At 43.8% G+C, this 21,880-nt stretch overlaps 1 protein-coding gene across 8 annotated transcripts in view; it reads right to left on the bottom strand.

Moving 5' to 3' along the window:
- Nucleotides 1-21,880, bottom strand: part of KLHL29 (kelch like family member 29) — a 411,401-nt gene that overhangs the window by 8,327 nt on the left and 381,194 nt on the right. For 6 of the 8 annotated variants that reach the window (XM_065681735.1, XM_065681730.1, XM_065681731.1 and 3 more), the window contains 2 exons: nucleotides 13,792-13,985; nucleotides 5,373-5,517 (listed from right to left, as the gene is read on the bottom strand). In XM_065681735.1, the coding sequence (XP_065537807.1) occupies nucleotides 5,373-5,517; nucleotides 13,792-13,985 (339 nt within the window). Of the gene's footprint in view, nucleotides 1-5,372; nucleotides 5,518-13,791; nucleotides 13,986-21,880 lie in introns of those variants that run through there. The other 2 variants (XM_065681733.1, XM_065681736.1) reach the window with 2 other exon arrangements.

Raw genomic sequence — 21,880 nt, 5'->3', positions numbered from 1 at the left:
GCTGAAAACCAGCAATGTTTTATTCCAAAGTCCACTGCACATCAGTAACAGCCTGAGTGCTCTGCCTGTACCAGCTATGCTTTAACACACACCAAAATCCTTCATGTCGCCAGCTGCAACAGAAATCACTGCTATTAGTTTGGTGTGGCATTTCTCATCAACCGTCCAAACAGCATAGTCCCAGACACATATCTCCTTCCAGTTATGCTAGTAGATTTTGGTTTTCCCTTCTGGACCACAAACATTTCCAGCAGCAAATGCTGCCTGCTGAGCAGAGCAGCCTTTATGTCTGTGGGCCTGAGAAGTACGAGGCCATTAAGGATTCGTGCTCTGTAATAGCTTCACCTGGGAATATCTATCCAAACAAGCTGTGCTCTAACCCCTTCCAGTGCCTGCAGTTACCACAAACTTTGCAACGAGGAAAGGAATCAGCTGGGGGAGTCTGCAGTTGGTGCAGTACATTAGCAATGTCTTGTAGTTAAGCACAGGAGTCACCATGCTTCGCTGTTCAAGAACAAGGGCTTAGTTAAAAAGAAGGCGGGGGAAAGGGGGAATCCACAAACCGACCCTGGTCTTGTGCTGTTCAGCCTGAGTCGAAGTTTTATTAAAGATTTCCATTCAGCAGAACCATCTAATAAATCTTACTGGTTAACAGTCAGAGGAGGAGGAAGAAAATGCTTTTCTGGGGTCTGCTGGGAATTGCTGGTACTAAATTAGCTTCTCTGGAATTATTGCTGGCACCATCATGCTGCCGCTGTTGCCCCGTGGAGGCTCTCTGTAGCACACGCCTGTTTGCATGCTGCCTGCATCCTAAGCAAGCAGAATATGGAATTTTTAATCATGCACAGAAACACATTTGGTATTCCTTTTGCTTGAGGAAAAATAAACCCTTGAAGGGCATTGCGGGAAGGGAGAATGCTTGCCTGCAAAGGGAGGAATTGCCACTGTTGGAGGGCAGGGGTGCCTGTGCAAGTCTTTCTGGAGGGAGGTATCAGCAGAGGAAGGTGTGATCGTCCCAGCTCTTCATCTCTGTGGGCTGCTGTCTGCCACCTCCACCTCTGAAGATCCCACAAAGGAACAGGGGGATCTGTTCTTCTCTGCCAAACCGAGATGGGGTCCATGTGGCAAACAGGACATGCTTACCTGATGTTTGGGAAATGTCAAATATCTCCCTCACACACTGTGTAGATGTTCAAGATCTCTGTGTGAGTTCTCATGGAATTTTAAAACGCTTCAGGCCTATTACAGCTCTCTGCCCATTTGGCACAATCCCTCAAAGGGTTAATTCTAGGTCAACACGAATTTCTTATTACTGACTTCTATCAGGCCGGGCTGAATCTGAAAACGATGCTCACTTTGCTCTTCTGCTGATTGTGAGCTGGAGACCTGAACCATTTATTTTTTGTTTTTCATGAAAAGTCATTTAACTTGATATTAAACCCATTTGAATGGACCTTTGATTCTGCCATGGGAGGAATGCCATGCACATCTCTTTTCCCTGTGCTCAAAGCCATCATGCTCCCTAGACATTAACATGCAGACACAGTGCAGATAAAAATGAAAGTGATGCAGTCAAGATTTTTCCCAGAAAATTCGGTATCGAGTAATTCCTGGTGAGAGGAGATCAATAGCATGCAGTTAATTTTTAAGTTGTTTATGTTGCTGCTTTTAAAACATGTTTTTTGTGATCCATGCTAATGAGTGGAATGGGGAATTTATAGATTCACAGACTAAGGTCAGAAGGGATCTCTGTGCTTAGTTAATCTGAGCTTGTGTATATGCAGGCTATGGACTTTCCCCCAGGCAGCGTCCCTGTTGGAAAAATATCTAATCTCCTCTTAAAAACACTGAGTGTTGGTGAGTTCACCCCCTCCCTTGCTGGTTCTCTGTTTAATTATCCTGGCTGTTGGGAAAGTGCCTCACTTAAAGGCTGAGATGTGTAACTTGACTTTCCAGCCCCTGTAACCTGCTACGCCTTTGTCTGTGAGCCTGAAAGCTTTTCCGCTTGCTCCCAGTGATCAAGTCACCTCTCAGCCTTTCTTTGATAAACTCCTTAGATTTCATGTCAAAGATTTGATTTCCAACCTGGGGTCACTTTCGCGGCTTCCCTTTGAACTTCTGCTGATATTTCCACATGTTCATGCACGGACCCAAGACCTGCATTCCTCTCGCCACGTTGTACTGCAGCAGCGCTCTCTCTTCCCAGCTTCAACTTCTTTTCCTTGCCGTGTTAGGGCTTGTATTATATATCCAATATTGCACTGACCTTTTATGCACTGCCCTGCAAGGAGAGCTCATGTTGTGTAGCTCTGAGTGGCCTCCTTTGTGTCCTCTGAGTGCCTGACTTTCTAAGGGGAGCAGGGCTCCTACGATTGTGCTTCCTCCATGTATTACTTTGCATTTAAAATACCACTGCTAGCTTGAGACCGACTAACTGAGACATGCAGATAACTGACTAAAATAGCTCCTTCTGTAATATTTTTACCCACTGTTACACCACCTGCAGCCTTTAACCAGGGGAGATTTTTCTATTACCTGGATGGCTGGTAGATCTATTAAACAGCACTGAAGAAGAATCAATGCTTGCTACCGGTGGCCTTGCTCAATGATATCTCCTCATTAACAGCTACATTTTGAGATCTGTCAGTGAAGCACATTTAATCTCTCTAATGTGTGCCTTGTTAATTCCATATAATACCAGACAAATACCTTGGAGAAACTGCAGCATATTATAGCACCAGTTGTCTTTAGCAGTCAGGCATGTTTTATTAAAAACCAAAACAAAGAATGCAATTTCTCCCTGCACCCCTGACAAAAAGCAAAAGTCAACAGGTTGGTTTAACAAGACCCATTTTCCAGGAAAGCTCATTGATTGCTATTCATCACAGTATTAGCATCTAGTTATTTGATGATGAAATCCCAAATTAACCACTCTGGTATTTTGCAGAGGACTAACATGAGGCTAAGTGAGACCACTTAGCCTGATGCTGGTACTTTGCAAAATTAATTGCTGCACTAAAATTCTCCCTTTCACCTTTTTAAAATATGGAAACACTTTGGCAGTGCCCTGATCCATCCTGAGCTGTAAGAGTTATTAAAAATCAACATTAATGCTTCAATCAGCTCCTCAGCGAAGTCTCTAGAGACACCTGCGTCTAACAGAGCCGGGCTGCCTGATCTGAGAACTTCACTTCTGAGTTCACACCTACCCTTGCTGCTAACTGTGACTGCTTTTGGACTCTCACAGCAGAACATGGAAAGAAACCATCTTCCTCCCTTCCAAATACAGACCAGAAGCAGCCAGTGGACTGGGCTGTGTTACACTTTGCTGCCTCATCAGCAGTGGTTTTATAACTGATTAAGATCACAAATTTGATACCCCAAAGGTTTAAAGTGTCTTTCTTTTTACTCCTATGAGCCCTTAATACTTCACTGGTTCCCCCAGGCTCCTGTAGCAGTAGCCAGTTTCTAACCTATTTGTTACTGCTAACCTCCCATCCTTCCTATTTCCATTCAAACTGATTTATTTTTTGTCATAGGTTTTACATCTCCTTTTGGCTGAAATATTTTTTCCTGACTGTTTCCCAGCACATTTAACAATTTTTGAAATTGTGCCTTTTCGGGCATCCAATTGGGATGTACCAACTATTCCTTTTTTCGGTAGTTACCCCACTATCAGTGTAAGTTTCCACTCCACTATTGCTCTAGGCTTCAGAAAAAAAAGTCATTTGAAAGTTTAGTGACAGGTGTCATACTCTACTTAAGCAGAACCAGTTTATTACGGTGCCACAGCAGCAGCTATTATTTAGGTCACTGGTTAGTCTCCTTGGTCCATCACAAGGCCTCCCAATGATTCCCTTCTGCAGGGTACAGAGCAAAGTATCCCTTCACATTAAAAACCCTGGGGAGTTTTCATGTGAGATGCCCAGCCAAGAGCTCCTGCTTGAAATCACCCGTGCAATTTCTTTTACAGTGCATTCCAGATACTTCATTAGCAGATTTTTAGTACATTTTACAAAACAGAGATGTTCTAAGAGCTGCTCAACCCTCTCTACAGGAAGACACAGCAATGTACCAAAAGTACAAGTCCCTCACATTTCATTTTACTGCTTAGGTCTCTGATCCTGAACTGCATTGTACCCTTTATTTCTGGTTTTCAGGGGAAAAATACCATTAGCAGCTGACTGAGGCTTCACCTCCTGCTACAGCAGAGGGACAAGGAAGACTCGCTCTTAGTGCTCCAGCAGCCAAGAGAGGGCGCTCCTTAAATTAACAAAAGAAACGGCGGAAAAAAAAAAAAACAACGGAGAAAAGCCAACCCAGCAAGAAGAGAAAAACGGAGCATGCTTTCCTAAAAGGAATTTTCTCATTGCACCAAAGTGAATGGTTACATGCCACAAGGTAAAACATGGAGGTGTTTTTCAACCATGGGATGGGGGCTAGGGGACACCGCTGGGGAAGTAGCGCTGCTGTGGGCTGAACGACTGGGAGATGCGGGTCTGTTGTGGGCCCAGCTGCTGCCCCATCTGCTGTTCTTTCCAATGCTGTCAGTGTTTTGCCTGAGCATATGCCTGGCACAACCCCTGTGTCCTGGTTTTGCTCAGTGCCCTGAGACTCGTTGCATCAGGTATTAGTAACAAACCCTCACCCAGTGCCTGCAGCAGTTTGTCGACCAGCGATGGCTTTTCCCTGTGGAACCGATAGCTCAACCAGCTATCAGCATGGGATCTGCTCTGAGAAGGGCTGGTGCTGTATAAAGCCTGAAACAAGCCTGTCTGATTGCCTGTAACAGCCATGAGTACTTTTTAAAAGGCCTTCTAAGTTCTGCCAGTACCTGCAATGGCGGCCAGGTTTTGTCAGCCAATTTGGGCAGTTTCTTAAACCTGTGACCGGGACTGGGGAAGCAAGCCTCAAAAGCTACTGAAAGAATGTAATAAATAACAATAACTAACATCACTGTGTGGTGCTTACTCAGTGGTTTTTTTCTTTCAAGGATCATTTAGGTGACTTTTAGCAAAACCATGTTCCACATTATAATGGTCTCTCCCACAGCGGGTATTTATCATCCTCTGGTTACAAAGGCAAACTGAGGAAGACAGTGTTCCTGTAGTTCCTGAAGGAGCCCAACACATGTCCCTCCCCGCAATCCATCACTGCTGAACCTGAAGAGACACATGAACCACAGTAGGGTCCTGGATGTGCACTCTGGGAAATGCTGTATCCCTGAACATGTACAAAAAAGAGATGAGGAAAGCCCCCAGATGATCCACACCTCCCTTCCCCTCTCCCCTTCACTATTAGGTTGTATTAGCTTGTTTATCAGCAGAAAATGTTAAAGGCACCAGTAATTCAGTTTTAATGGTTTTTCTCACCTGCAGAACTGCCTGGAGTGGTTCATGTTGGGACCTGCTTTAATATTGCCTTTCTCTGGGTCATAGATGGTGGTTGCTCGTGCATACGCTCCTCCAAGAATAAAGATGAACCCATTGAGAGTGACTGCAGGAGCATATTTGTTATCTGTCAATGGAAAGCAACACTGAGATCAGTTTTAGGCTCAGGTTTGGAGCCTGTTTTTTTTTTATTTATACATTCCCCTTATTTATAGATAAGTCACGTTTCTCTAAACCTCCAAGGCTAAGGAAAGAAAAATGAGGAAACCTTTCCTGGTTTTGCTCTCCTCTCTCCAAGTTCTCAAAGGCACTTTTAAAGTTCATCAGTCCTTCATCCCCCCAGTATGCACCTCCCTCTGAACTGGGAAAGCACAATTATCCTCTCCCGAAGCCTAATGGAGTCACCGTTGAAAGCTCCACTGTTACATACGAAATTAAGATGTCAAGTTGCTTCAGAATTTAGAACTGCTGCAAATTTTAACTCAGATGCTTCCCATGCCTGTGCAGCAGCTAAGTACAGCAGAAACCCACAGCGCAGAGGCCCGCTTAATAACACCAAATAGTTGGTTCTCTTTAGTATTCTGCTTTTGCTTGTGGGAAGGTCACCCACATAATCCAGAAGATTTTCTGAGACCCATTTTTTTTTCCTTCATCTGTCTCGTAAATTCACCCGCACTTTTATTTTCGGATGTGTGCGTACCTCCAAGCAGTCCCGTATTTTAGCAATAAACTCTGCGATGCTGGAGTTTGACATTACGGAAGTCCCTTATCTTAAATCAAGTTCAGTCAGAGGTTCCAAGGCCTCTTGAAAGCTCTTGTGTTAGCTGCGGCATTATTAGAAATATTGGTAAAACTTAACCATAAATTATCAAATAAAGTAAGTCTAATTTAATTAGTTGACTTGTCCCGTATGCCGTTAGCATGCCATATGCACATGATTAAATATGAGCCAGTTGGGCTGAAATTTCTCATGATGGTGTCTGTCTTGATGCGATACAGGTTTTTTAATCAACACTTCAGTGAAACTGATCAGCAGTGTCTGGAACAAAAGACGGCAAAATACATTCCTTTATTGGAGTTAAAATAAGCCGTGCACCAGTTCTCTAAGAAGCAAGAGCCTAAGCCCTCTGGTGTGTGAAGATGTTTGCTGGGTGGCTATCCTGGTGTCAGGGGGCACAGAAAAATTCTCTGTACATAGATATGAGGTAAAGCCTTTCCAAAATCTGTATTTTTATATGCTCAGAAAAGGCTGGGTTTGCATCTCGAGCGCAGAACCATCCTGGACACAGTGCTGATGGCCTCAGCCACTGCAGCCCTCCTCTTGTGCGCAGGGCGCTGGGCAGCAAGCTTGAGAAGCGGTGCGATACCAGCTTTATTATGCTCTTACATCTCTGATAGGGGCCTCTACATAATGTCAAAGGGGTCTGTATGTTCCTCCCAGATCTGTAACACTATGACTGTGTCCTTTTATGAGCGCAGAAAGAGAAGGGTTTAAAACAGCCCCTGCAGCTTTACTTTTGGCATTTGCTTACTTCGTGCATCACTGGTCTTGTAACCCTGAGGTTCTTGTAAAACCACCTTATTCCATTAAATATTTTACAAGGGATTTAATTTGTCAGAAGTCAAGCAAAAGCTGATGAATGTCTCCAGAAGAGAGGTAATTTCCTTAACTGAGGTTTGAACTGATTAAACTAGAAGGGAAATAATGGTTTTGTGGTGTTTGCTTCTGTTCCAGCACAGCCATGGGGTGGTCTGGTCCACTTCTTCTCACCCCATGTCAGTGTGTGCTCAGGGGGACATAAGAGGGTTGCAGCACCTGGCATGAAACCAGACAAAACATGTTATGGGTTAAAGTTGGGCTCCTATTGCACTGAGTATCTACAGGCATATGTCAAAAAACCACGGAAGTATTAGGAAAATGTCACTGATCCTTGGGAACAGATGGGAAGAAACTAATTCATCCAGAAAATAGAACAAGGAGTATTCAGTTTCTTCTCAGTGCCACTAAGCCACTATAATTCATCAGAAAGACTTATCTGTCCTAACAACCCGGCTCACATCCCTTTCCAAATCAGACTTGCATATGTGACATTTTTTTTAGTTAAGACACTCATCAGAAATTTTCCATATTTAATTATCACATCTTCCTGGGTTTTTTTCCTTTGACTTGCACTGTTTTGCAGGAGAATGAAACTCTTGCATGAAAAGGCAGAACTTGGCTCCCTAATCCCACAGGGAAATTATTTGGGGCTCCCTCAAGGCAGAAACAGCGACTTCTCAGGAGACTGAATCACTGACTTCACGCTCCTTTTTGTTAAAGAAAGAGAGGGAAACCCCTTGGTTATTTTTATAGTGACTTTTTTTTCTTTCTTTTCAAATAGGCAGACACTCTGATATTCTTTTTCTTATTTTTTAAGAGTCAGTTGTATTTGATTATCATCAATTTTTCACTACATCACCTATCTGTTGTCTTTTTACTGCTTTTGTCTTTAGCTACCATTTCATAAGTTGGTATAAAATAAGCCTGTGATAGAAAAACAGAGAATTCCCTGCCACTTGTTTCAGGAAGGGAGACACGCACAGCAGTCTCCTGATCCTGATGAAGATATGGCAGAAAGACACAAGGGACACCCTCAAGAGACAAGAGGAGAGAAGACAGTGGGTTTTATCTTTGTTTTGTTACCATGGAGGCAGGAATTGTTCATGTATACAAGGAGTGTGGAAAACTCAAGCCATCATTCCTGCTACCCAGGTGTGGATGACCACCTTCAGTCTTTAACCTCACTTCATCTTAGGTGCTACCCACACTCTTCGCTTGCTGTTGTCCATCCCAGGGCTTGGAAGCCTCCTGCAAATGCTCGGGAGACTGCAACTTCTGTTGCTGCTCTAAGTCCTCACCATGCTCATAGCGTAAAGCGAGTGGCTGGGGAGCCTAATTTTGCAAAAGCATGTTCTGGTTGGGATTTTTGGTCAATGCTACTGGGTGTACATGTGAGCTTCTATGGGTCAGAGGCTTATGGTGGGATATACCAGGGACACTGGTCATTTCAAATGACTACTTCTCTGCCAGAGGGAAGGAAGAGAGGGGAGAAGCAGCATAGAAACAGAGAAGCAGTCTCCCTTCCCCTCCAAAATTCCAGTGTCCGGGCTGTCAGATACAGTAATCCATTTTAAGCTGGAAAATCTTAAATGGGATTTGTCCAGGACAGCAAGCACACTTGAGATTAAAAGGCAGAATAAATGTAAAGGAAATAATAGATAAAAGGTACTCTTCTCTCTAAGTGGATAACATAATAAAATCACTCTTCTTTGCTGTTGCTATAGGAAAATATGCAAGTATTTCTACTCTAGTGACAAGTCATTGCAGGAAGGGGTATGCACTCAATGACAATCCTTGAGCCGGAGGTGTACTTCACGTGGGGTTGATAATTTAACCTACCAGTGTGCTCCTCAATTAGTAATGACAGCGTACTGTCTGTGATGTGTTTCGTGGCCCTCCTATCTCTCAGTACATTATATGGTCAAGTAGCACAGTTCTGCTTTCCCTCCCATGATTGCTTAAAGATCTTATGTTGCCTCCCAGTGAAGCACTCGGTCAGAGACTGAAGTGGCATTACACTGAATGGCAACAGCACTTCATATGGGAAAAGGTTATTAAAACCAAGCTAGTCTTTTACCATTTTTATCATGAGGAAAAAATGCAGGCATGCCACCAGTCCAGATATAACTCCTACTGAAGGGTCTCTCTTCAAGCGCAGGTGGCCAGTGGGGAGGCTGATGCAAATGATGAAGCAGATTGGAGAACAGTGGCTAGTTAATATAAAATAAATCTGCTTTTAATAGTAAGTGCCTCTTCCCCTCTCTGAATACTATGCAGACAAGCTCAAGAATGGCATAGCAATGGATAAGATAACGTCCTGCAGCAGCCAGGAGACCGTGGTCTGATCCTTAACATAGCTCATGAGGCCAAAGTGCAGCTACTGCAGTTAACAGGAGGGTCTCGGGTGTCAGCCCTCTGGCACGGTGCTCTCCTCTTGGCTGATTTCTTGTAATTACGCAACAGGTCGCAGGGCCCTGTGGTTTCCTCAATGACCCTTGAGCAAACTTTCCTTCAGGACCCTGAAGTTGAGTGTCCTCACTTACAAATGCTGCATTTCATGTCTGTGTGGTGGGATCACCGGTGCCAAAACAGAAAGCTCCACCTGCTGCTGTGGGGCAGTTTCAGCATCAAATTATGAGACAAATGTTGATGAACTGAAGAGAGCTGGACAAAGCACGGCCACACAGATGAAGGGGAGGTAGCAAGGCAGAGAAAGTATGTGCAGTGGGAACACGTCAAGGAGTGGAAAAACCCATTCTGAATGGTGCATATGGCATATACAGAGGAGAAATGGGTGAGACAAAAGAAAGTAATATTCAAGCTTACTAGTGTGATAAACACCAAGAACTAATCATGGCAAGAAAAATACACTGTAGGATGAGATGAAACCTTCATTGCTTTGAGAGTTAATAGGTGAGAGCTAGCCAAACCCACACAAGGGTACAAAACTATTGGCCTTGGGGAAAGGGGCAGGACGTGTGTCTGATTTTTCTTGTAAAGTCCAAAAATAAGTTAATGGGAATGATTATGCATTTTAACCAAACTAAGCCACAGGACAGTGCAGTAAAAATGCACGGATGCTACTAATGCTGTTTTCCAGATATTTCTTACATTCTCAACTCCGTGATTGTCCCACATATCACTGCAGGAGTAAATGCCATGGCGAGGAACTAGATACTTGATTGGAAATCTAAAATGCTCACAGATCTTTGACCTCTGTGTTCCCATAGTTCTTACCAGATTTTAAAATTTAATAGTGGTGATGACAAAACCCTGGTTTTTGTGCAACCCAGAAACATTCATAAAACCCTGTAATTCCACCAGTACAGACACTGACTGTACAGAGTGTCAAAAAAGGTATATTTTAGTGTCCTGGCAAGAAGGCACAAAGTGAACTAAAAGGCAGTGACTAGATAATTAGGCTTAGTAACAACCACTGACTTCAGCACGTCTATAGCCATCTTGTTAAATAAGACAAGCCTCAGGAAGCTGGGCACGGAATATTTTTAGCAGAGTGATATAGGACAGCCTGGCAAGATATGGAAAGGCAGGTGCTGCAAGTAGGTAGCCTGGGTTCATTTACTATTGTAGGACTTACTTTGGCTTGACAGCAGCAAACTTCTTAGAGCTCAAAACACAAAAGAAAGAGATGTGCGATGTGATTTACCATGAATACGAAATGTAGAAGCCCTGGGAAGCTACATTACTCCAGTAACATCAATCTGTGGGCTGCACTGATGCACGAACATCTATCCTTCCAAAGCTGGGGAGGACAGATGTGGGGCAAAGGATGAGACACTGAGAAAGACCCTCTCCTCTTCAAACATGGATGTGTATAATCAACACCTACCCAAAGGCTACCACAGCATCCATGTGCAGCGAGTTGGTGAGCCTAGTGTCATACCTACTGTATGCAGGCATCCACGTCCCAGCACTTCCTGGCTGTTAAGGGCTAAAGAATAAATGGAAACTGTGAGTGAATTCACTGCTTATTCCTAGAAGAAATCCAGGCAGAAGAGAACAGAGGCTGAGCTGCATGGACTTGCTATCGGTTCCTACTTCGTATCTTCTCTGCACAGGTAAGATATCAGTATCCAGCCTGCTTCACCTCCACTGAGATTAGCCAAAAAAATTACCTTCCCCCTTGCCACGGTTGATGCCAGTGTTGCCTTGGGCAAGTTTGGCATACAATGCTTTGGAAGAGATGGACCTGTTGGGTTCAAATGCGTGCTATAGTGTGTTCAACTCACTATTATAAAATACCAGTGACTTGAGACTGGTACTGCTGGTCTAAAAACCTCCAGAGACCTTGGCTACTTCAATACCTGCTCCTACTGTTGCACATCTGAACATGCTTGCAGTGTTCTTAAATAACCTGTTGTCCTATCTGAGGTCAAACAGATTTCATTGATACCTGGGGTGACCTTAAACAGCAAAACTCACCATAGGATAGCTCAGTTGCCTTAGCTCAGAGAGATACTCAAGAATTCACAAATCAACACAAAAAAGTTCTGAGGATGTCAAAGGCACCCCAGCAGTGATCATCCCACAATTCATCTCAGCTCCGTTTTGCAAAAAGCACTCCAAGAGTCCTTCTGCTCACTTGTTGGGTTTAGACTGTACCGTACTTGGTGTAGCACCCACTTCTTGGGGATACTTTACAAATGCAGGTGACAATATGGCTCTCATAGAGATGGAGAAATCAAAGTATATAATCTCAATATTCCCACTGCCTTTTAGTGAAGATCATGCATCACATCAGTGCAGTTTCCCAGACATTCTCCATGGGGGTGCCATTTTTCAGGCTCTGTGTTATTTTACTTTATTTGCAAATAAATTGACATTATACATTTCCCAGCAAAGACTCAACAACTTCTCATTTTATCATGCATTTTATGCCTTCAGCTTAACTAATGAACTTTGATTACACCACAAAACATAAATATCATCCTTTAACTTCACTGGTGTCTTTCATGTATTTTTGCTGGGAAATAATGGCACCCATTGATTAGAACAGCTCACGAACCCAACTCTGAAAGGTTTGGATCATTTTTTCCAAGCATGCTTGATGTTGATGCCTGCTAAGCAGAATAACCAGCCCAGGGAATGATTTCTTAGCTCCTGTGGCACTTGCACTATTTTCGTGAGGAAAAGGAATACCTCTTTGCATAATGCATTCATTTTTGCAATAAGCTGTGAGTCCACAAAACCTCATACTGTCAATCGGTGGATTAAATGAGCAGCAGCAGCTGTAGCCACGTGATAGAAAAAGCCAGGCAATAAGGTTGTTTGCATTGCTGTACTACATAAACATAACTTTTGCTGGTTAACGCCCTCCTGCTGGGTGCTTCATGCTGCATCATATGCATGTCATGTTATGTTAGGCTGGACACAAACAGCAGCAAGGGAGTTGAAAAACAGCAGAACCCTCTGCACAGGGGAGGCTACGCTGTGACTGTTTCAGCTCCTCATGACCTGATCTACTAGGGAACCCCAAGAAGAGAGTCAAAACAACTGTAACAAGCTACAACAAAAAGAACAGCTTGGTTTAGCTTTCTGAATATTCTCAGATCTTACCTGAATACCTTATAACTGTGCTTCTATAACTTGTTACTTGCCACTCCTATGGCTCTTACCAGGCTCAATAATGAGACCACAATTTTTTAAAAACCTCATGTCACAGTTTCAATGCGACTAAGAAGTTTAGAGTGGTGAAAAAGGCATGAGGCATCTACAACCTCTCCAGAACAGGTTGCCCGGACAGGTTGTAGATGCTCTGTGCCTGGAAATGTCCAAGTTCAGGCTGGACGAGGCTTTGAGCAATGCGGTCTAGTTGAAGATGTCCCTGCACACTGTAGGGGCATTGGACTAGATGAACTTTAAAGGTCCTGAACTATTCTATGAACCTAGGATGCCAAAGCAAGTCACCCCAAAACAGCTTCTCTTTGATTGTATGAGTGCTGTTTCTTTGGCAGCCAAGTACAGCCAGACTGAAGGCTTCCCATAGCCACCCAGTGCAGAGTGATTGGCCCAGGTTGGCTGTTACTCTGCAGTGACATCCTTGTGAAGCTGAACACTAAACCACATTTCCAAAAGCAACCTAAACACTCACAGTGCAAATCATACCAGAAAGCAAGTAAGGTGCAAACTTACGAGCCACATCCTCATTTTGGAAGGAAGTCTGCACCACTGACACTGGCTGCCACATTGGAAAATTTGGCCTCTTGTCTTGCTCTTTGTTCAGTAAAATGTTCAGTGAGCTTGGGGACATCATAATCTACAAACACAGTTCTAATAATTTACGTATTTTGGAGATTTCAGCCTCTGAAGCTTGTATTCCTGTGGACACCACTGATAAATCCCAGTTAACAATGACTGCCACTTCCCACAGGACAGGTGGCATCTTAACAAACCCATGAGTAATAACCCATTAACTGATGGTGGCGTTAAACCGCATGGAGCAACACATGATGCCAGGATGAAGTTTCACTGCACTTCACAATTTTTTGGATCTAAAATTACTAATTGTCCATACCCGATAACTGCATTCCTTTTTCCTCTAATTTGAACTCATCACTTCTAGCTGATAACTAGCTGTATTAATGAGTGACAGTTGCCTTTAGTAAAGATCCAGATAATTGCCTCTCTGGTATAATATACCATGCATTCCTGCCAATATGTCATAAACGTTATCTTCCCCCACCCTGCAACTCATTTGCTTGCTACAGAGGCATTAAAATGCCTGTAGCACAGAGATCTCCGTTGTACTATGGGTTTACTCTGACACCACACATCCCTTACCGATCATGGGAGACTCTATGAAACTCCACGAATTAGTCTGAGGGATGTAGGACTGCAAGACCCCTGCAGCTCGGCCGGCTTCGTTCACCCCACCGAAGACGTAGATCTTCCCACCACAGACAGTCGCGGCGGCTGAATGGACGGCCTTTGGCAGGGGAGCGATGGTCTCCCACTGGTTGGTTATTGTATCGTACCTAGGAGAACAGCAGTTTGAATGAGCTGAGACGACAGAATGCTGGGCAAGATAGACAGGTAGAGAAAGCAGGCTGGGATACAACAGAAAGGCAGCTTGACAAGCAGAAGAAAAGCAGAGGTGGAAATGTATTTTTTAACATCCTACAAATTCAAGCACTTGGTAAACAGTGTAATTAATGCTTTTTCTAAGCTTTTAAAACATTGAGAAAAGCCCAGAAAAAGCTAGTTCTGTTTTCTGTATATGCCTCTCAAATCTCATTATAGACCAAGCTAAAGAAACTCAGGACATCTTTGTTAAGATGTCTTCCACTAATTATTTCTTTTAATGAGTATACAATGAGATTATTCTTGCAAATCAGTGCAGTGATATCCAATAGAGACTGTAGGCAGGCAACTGTTAATGTTCTTCAGTTGTTCGGCTTGTGGAACACATCTCACCTGCACATAATGCAACGTGATAGCTCTTTTTCCTCTGGTTAACTGGCCAGTGATGTACATTTTGTGCCAGAATGGGCTGCTTCCATTTAATTTTCATTGTGCAAACCACTGTGCTTCATTGCAGGATGCTGCAAACATTAATGCTGGAATAAGATTTCACTATTGCATCCATATTTGACATGAAGCAAACAGAAAAGAGTAGGCATGAAAGTGCTAAATTAGTTTTAAGGTCATCATATCTGATTTAATTAAGCCATTGACCATAAGGGATGTGCAGTTAATAATCCACGGATGAAGATTCATTTTAGACAATGTCACAAGCACAGACGTCAATTTTTTTCTTTAAAGATAATGTGGCAGGGATCCAAATAGCTGCTCTAAAATGAGTCTGGGAGACAGTACAAAATAACATGATTTTTAGGCTTCTATATTTCCATGTAATGGCACATTCAGTCAAATAGGAGTTTCCTGCATAGCGATTATTCAGAATTGTTGACTGCAAGAACAGAAGCCCTCATCACCCATTCAGGCTTTTTGCTCTTAATATTAGTGATATGTAATATGCAAACATGAAATGAATCCATAGCCATGAACCCATCTGCAAAAAATGATTTAGCAACAGGGGATTTTTCCCTTTATAACATGTCCCTCAAGTTTTCACTGCCCAAACCTGGGGACAATAAAAGGGAGAAATTCTATAAATGGTGGAAACAGCACAAGAATAATGTTCTTAATGAAGACACATTAATGAGTTTCCAAGTAATAGAACTGAAAGTAATTAACACACTCATAAAACTGAGGCAAAAGCAAGAGGGAGGCAAACTTTAACTAAAAAAAAAAAGATAAAAATTAGGCAAGTCCATTCTAATGAGCATGGAGAACTGCCTTGTACAATGCTCTGAATTAGTTACCGAGAAATTAAATTCATCTACAACAAGTGATCAAAGGGGAGAAATATAACAAGATTAAACAACACGGTGCTGGGAGCAATCAACATGACACACCTATACTGGGCTGATTCTTAACGCTTAGTACCAAACCCGAGCCTGCAGATGCATTCTGACTGCACAAGTACCTCCTCCAAGGAATGCAGCATAAGCTGCATCTCCTGCATTTGCACTTGGGACAGCACTTGGTCTATACCAGCAGATATGCAAAAATCTTGCATAGTACAGTTTTGTACACTGCTCTTGGGTCACATTTTGCTAACTCATCTACAGCAATAATTTGGGGCTTGATTATTTAATTCTTGATGTCTTATTAAAAGCTGGTTAAGAAATTGGTTATAATTAGTTAGAAAAGGGAAAGCAATAATGCCGAGAACTGACTTAATGTTCCTTTCTAGCACCTTGGCTTCTAAGATACAAATTGTACCTGTCACTCAATATGTATTGTCTCACACCATCCAATCTGACTTAGTACCAGGAATGTTTGCGGACAGTTGAAGTGGCCCGAGAGGGGACAGTGAGTGGCTACGCTGCCTTCCCCGGCACTGGCAGAAGTACCTGGCAGACCACAGTTCCCAAACCAGATGTGTTCCTTCCAATGACTTTCTGATCATTCCAATACATTTTTGGAAAGGAGTTACATCCTTCACTTATCCTGCAGGCTGGGTGTGGCTGAGGACCAATGTCTATAGGAACACTGGAGAAAGGGTCCAATTCCAGAAACAATCATCCTTTTTCTGGATGAATATCACTATTGGGACCTCAGGTCCCCCAGACCCTGTTTTTTACCCACTTTCATTGTTCTCCAGTTATGCTTTATGATGACAGAACTGATCTTTCTTTCTCCCACCCTGCATCTGTCACTGGGAAACCATGAATGACTGGTTTCACTTCATCTGCTGAAAGCCAAAGGCTGCAAATCTACTGGATATAGGTGCAAGTGGAGCTTAAAAAAAACCCACTCTTGTCTTGAGGGTCATTTGGTTTAAAAAATCAATATACCATAAAGTAGGTGGAAGCAAGTCTCTGTCCACCTAACACAGATATCTAATGTGGGGTTTACGTGGGGTTTACATGGGGTGTACAGTGAAGCAACCCTCTTACAAGCCTAATTTACACCTGGGGCTGAAAAAAAGATGATGATGCCTTCAAGGCTTCCTGATATGTGTCCATCAAGTCACTCCATTCCCCCGGAAAATTTATTCCTCTGGTGCATTCCCTCACTGCAATACTGTAGACCTGGTTTCTAGTCTCTGTTTTGCTTCAGCTCCCACCCATGAGAAAGTAAGTATTTTTTTTTTTCCTGTTGGTATTATAAAGCTGTCTGCTACCAAATCTTTCTCTTTCACATATGGACTTGCAGAAAATAATAGTCACCTCTTCACCTTGTACGTGATAAACTAAGTAGTCTAAGCTCCTTAAGTCTCTGCAAGGCAGGTTTCCATCATTTTGGTCTATCGCAAGTCAGCTCCTAATATGTTCACACAAGGATTTGCACCAGATTAACGAAATTGGTTTAAAAATGAATAAAGTTGAATCTTCATAACCTTCCAGGATAGGAAATAATGACACCTGCTTTACCTCTCTGCCCTAGGGCCTTTCCATGTGTTGTATCATCTCTGGTGTTGCTGTCACTCCACTGCCACTAGTGCTGCTGGGGCTCCTCAACTGCCTTTAACGCTGGCTCTGCTCAGGGGCCAGCGGGGAGAGAACTGATTTAAAGAATAATCACATTGATCTCTTTCCATTAGTCAAGCTTTGCATTTGATTCCCCTGTTTGAAGCTGTAGATGGAGACTTAATGGGAGCTGGCTTCATGCCAAGCAAAGGTTTTCCTTCCCTCTCCCCCACTGCTCCCTCTAGTCCTGGTGTTTCCACGCTTGTCCTTGGCTATGAACCTACCAAGCCCATCCAACCTCCTTAATGTGAAACTTCAAGGACATCTCCCTTCTCATGAGTGACTCCTGGTTTTGCAGTCCTTGTACACTATGGACTCACGTGTGGTTTTACACACATCCCCCCGCACATCTTCCTCTGTTTTCATAGTAATCCCTGCAACCTTGCTGTCTGTGGCCCTGCCAGGATCCAGAAATCAGACTTTCCATGCATGCAAGACATGTGTCCCCTGGGCTGTCGCTTCATGGGCACCGAGAACCATCGTCTTACCTGACCCTTGTGCAGTCACTATCCCCTGGATTACGTGTTATGCATGTACTCATGATATGAAAAACCATCTGATTCAGCAGAAAATACAGCCAAGTACTGAAAAGAGCACATGCAGAAATTACCTTGCTGGCTTCCACAATTCTCCACTCTTAGGATTCCATCAGTAGGACTGATCTTCCTACTGCTTCACTCATCTCATTCAGTGCCTCCCTTCTTGCTCTTTCCCTACCACCTCAGTATTAACAGCAGAAAACCATTCATTTCAAGCTGTGCCATTTGCTTCTCTGCCTTCTTCATTTTTAATCTTCTCAGTACCCAAACCCACTATTTTTTTCTCTCCTCAGTCTCTTAATTTTTCCCCTTCTAGGTTAAACAGCTATATGAGTATCTTCATTTATTCACATTATAAAATCCTTACACCACAGTTATTTGCTTACAGACATGCACCCTCCAGTTTCTTATACATTATTTAAATCTATTTGTAGGAAAGCTGCTATTTAAAATAAAGCTGTACAGTGTCATACTGATCTGCTCACCAGATAATTCACATGTTGTTTAAAATCACATTAATGGATAGCTGTTTTTTGCCTTTTTTGTTTTCTTCTTGACTGTTCTGAGGGGCTTAAGAAATTATTCTTGGACAAGGCTATTTACTTAATTTTCTTAAGACATCATAGAAATATAGAATCATATAGTTTGGAAAAGAACGTTAAGATCATCCAGTCCAACCACTAAATCATGTTGCTAAGTACCACATAGAATCATAGAATAGTTAGGGTTGGAAAGGACCTCAAGATCATCTAGTTCCAACCCCCCTGCCATGGGCAGGGACACCTCACACTAAACCATCCCACCCAAGGCTTCATCCAACATGGCTGCCAGGGATGGAGCATTCACAACCTCCCTGGGCAACCCATTCCAGTGCCTCACCACCCTAACAGGAAAGAATTTCCTCCTTACATCCAATCTAAACTTCACCTGTTGAAGCTTGAACTCATTACCCCTTGTCCTATCACTACAGTCCCTAATGAAGAGTCCCTCTCCAGCATCCCTATAGGCCCCCCTCAGATACTGGAAGGCTGCTATGAGGTCTCCACGCAGCCTTCTCTTCTCCAGGCTCAACAGCCCCAACTTTCTCAGCCTGTCTTCATACGAGAGGTGCTCCAGTCCCCTGATCATCCTCGTGGCCCTCCTCTGGACTTGTTCCAGCAGTTCCATGTCCTTTTTATGCTGAGGACACCAGAACTGCACACAATACTCCAGGTGAGGTCTCACAAGAGCAGAGTAGAGGGGCAGGATCACCTCCTTCGACCTGCTGGTCACGCTCCTTTTGATGCAGCCCAGGATACGGTTGGCTTTCTGGGCTGCGAGCGCACACTGCCGGCTCCTGTTCATTTTCTCATTGACCAGCACCCCCAAGTCCTTCTCTGCAGGGCCGCTCTGAATCTCTTCTCTGCCCAGCCTGTAGCTGTGCCTGGGATTGCCCTCACTCAGGTGTAGGACCTTGCACTTGGCATGGTTGAAATTCATAAGGTTGGCATCAGCCCACCTCACAAGCATGTCGAGGTCCCTCTGGATGGCATCCCTTCCCTCCAGCATATCAACTGAACCACACAGCTTGGTGTCATCAGCAGACTTGCTGAGGGTGCACTCAATCCCACTAGGGGTTGTGAGTGCTCCATCCCTGGCCGTGTTCAAGGCCAGGTTGGACATAGCCTTGGGTGGGATGGTTTAGTGTGAGGTGTCCCTGCCCATGGCAGGGATGGCAGGGGTTTGGAACTTGATGATCTTGAGGTCCTTTCCAACCCTAACTATTCTATGATTCTATGATTCTATAAGTGCAGGTAGATGACGTCAGCTGCTCTACCCCTGTCCATCAGTTCTGTAGCCCCATCATAGAAGGCCACCAGTGTCAAAAGCTTCACTAAAGTTTAGGGAGACGACACCCACAGTCTTTCTCTCAGCCAGTAACCTGCCACCTTGTCACAGAAGAAGATCAGGTTAGTCAAACAGGACCTGCCTTCACAGAGCCACAATGACTGGTCCAGATCACTTGGTTGTCCTGTACGTGTCGCGTGATGGCACTCAAGATGATCTGCTCCATAACCTTCCCTGGCAGTGAGGCCAGGCTGGCAGGTCTGTAGTTCCCCAGACCCTCCTGCTGGCCCTTCTTTTAGGTGAATGCCCCATTTCCTAATCTCCAGTCAACTGGGACCTCCCTGGCTAGCCAGGACTGCTGATAAATGATGGGAAGTGCCTCAGTGAGCAGTTACACCAGCAAACCCAGTAATCTTGGGGGGATCCCATCTGGTCACATAGCTGTGTGTGTCTAAGTGTAGCAGGTCACTGACCATTTCCCCTTGGACTATGGGGACTTTTTTGCTCCCCATCCTGACTTCTAGATCAGGGGCTGGGTACCCTGAGAATGACTGGTCTTACTAGTAAAGACTGAGGCAAAGAAGGCAGTAAATATCTCAGCCTTTTCCTCAGCCTTTGCCACTGTATTTCCTCCCACATCCAACAAAGAACAGAGGTTCTCCTTAGCCCTCCTTTTGTTGCTAATGTATTTACAGAAACATTTATTGTTTTTTTACAGCAGTAGCCAGGTTAAGCTCTAGGTGGGCTTTGGCCCTTCTAATTTGCTCCCTGAATAACCTCACAGCACCCTTGTAGGCCTTCTGAGTTACTTGCACCTAGGGACAAAAGTCCCTAACATACAGGGCTACCCCAATGCCTCTCCTTCCTTGCCCATCCCTTCTGGAGAGTTTATAGCCATCTGTTTCAGCACTCTAGCTGTGTGAGTTATCCCACCATGTTTCAGTGATGGAACTATGTTGTTAGTTTTCCTGCTGCACAATGGCTTCCAGCTCCTCCTGTTGCTCATGCTGTGCACTCCTGTAGATGCACTTCAGCTGGGCTATTGATTCCACCACCTTTTCCTGGGGAGAAGCCCTAATTCCTGTGTGACCATGTCTCAGTAAAACAGCAGGTTCTGAAGCAGTTTCTAAAGCTTATAAAACTTATTTGTTACACTGAATATTTAGACAGTCTTCCAGGTACAGACTGCCAGCCAAAGTAATCTTCCAATTTTAGAAAACCCTACTGTTGAAGTGCTGTCAGGTCAAGGGGATTCATCTTCCCTGTCCTTCAAACAGATAATAACCACAAAGCACCCACATTTCCACACTTTTAGTCACATACATTGTCTTGTCAGCATACGCAGTCTTCTCAGCTCTCAAATTGCATATATTACAGGGCCCATCCATTATCTAAAAACCTAGTTCGTGGATCCACTTCATTTCGCTGCCTCCCAACTCAACTCATATCTCAGAAAAAGACAGAAAGTGTAATACCCTCTCGCCTAACACCTAATGACTTGCACCCTGTCACACAGAAACTTGCCAGAGGGGCTTGATAGAGAACTGCAGCCATGCTGTTATTTCCCTAAACACTCATTCCAAAAACATAACTCTCCCTGAACATATACCCATGTATAGCCACAAAAATGGACATATAACTCAGCCCCTCTGGCACATGCATATTGTTTTAAGATGAGTAACGAATGACTCCTACTCATCTGTTTGTGACTGATAGTCCTGTAATATTATCCATCGAGCCAGAATTTTTACTGCCTCTTTACAGACAAATGGCAGAGAAAAGGTAAAAAATCTCAGCCCTATTGAAGCTGATGGGAAAACACCCACTGATTTAAGTGGCATCAGAATTTCTGGTTGAGGCTGCACCTTTCAGCATCAATGACATAACCAAAAGCACAGAGACAGGAGCTCAGGAGCTGATGCCATAAATCATTAGGAGTCCAGTGGTCCCTCCTTGCTTTAATGCTTTCTAATGGTGCAGAAGATGAATTAGGTGGCAGCATGTATAGCTAAGATGGTCTGACATTTGTTTTTGAAAAACGGAAGAGAGTAAAAACATCTTCGTGAGAGTTTAACCATTTAGGATGAAATATTAAAAGAATTCCAGCAAAAAAACAGGTGGAAAACAAGAAGGAAACTGGGAGAAAATGTTATTTTCTCTGTCTTCAAAGACCCACTGTGGTGAAACACCCTGTAGTCTCCTTGCTCTGGAGCTGCTGAGGTGAGGTCAGGGTAAGTTGCTTTGGAATGGAGACATGCCCTCCACCGTGCCAGTGAATATGCATCAAAACCTGGCCAAAGCTGGCCATGGACACACTTGAGCTAACTGAGCAAGCAGAAAACAAAATGTGGTTGGGAAAGATAAGCTGCATGTGGACAATGAAAACTGGTAGGTGGCCCAGTGGGTGAGGGTGACCAGTGCCTTGCCCTTCACACTGGTGGCACAGCCCAGGACCACATTGTGTAT

Source organism: Lathamus discolor, chromosome 5 (assembly GCF_037157495.1).
Source record: "Lathamus discolor isolate bLatDis1 chromosome 5, bLatDis1.hap1, whole genome shotgun sequence".
Lineage (NCBI taxonomy): Eukaryota > Metazoa > Chordata > Aves > Psittaciformes > Psittacidae > Lathamus > Lathamus discolor.
This window is presented reverse-complemented; position numbering and strand designations above follow the sequence as displayed.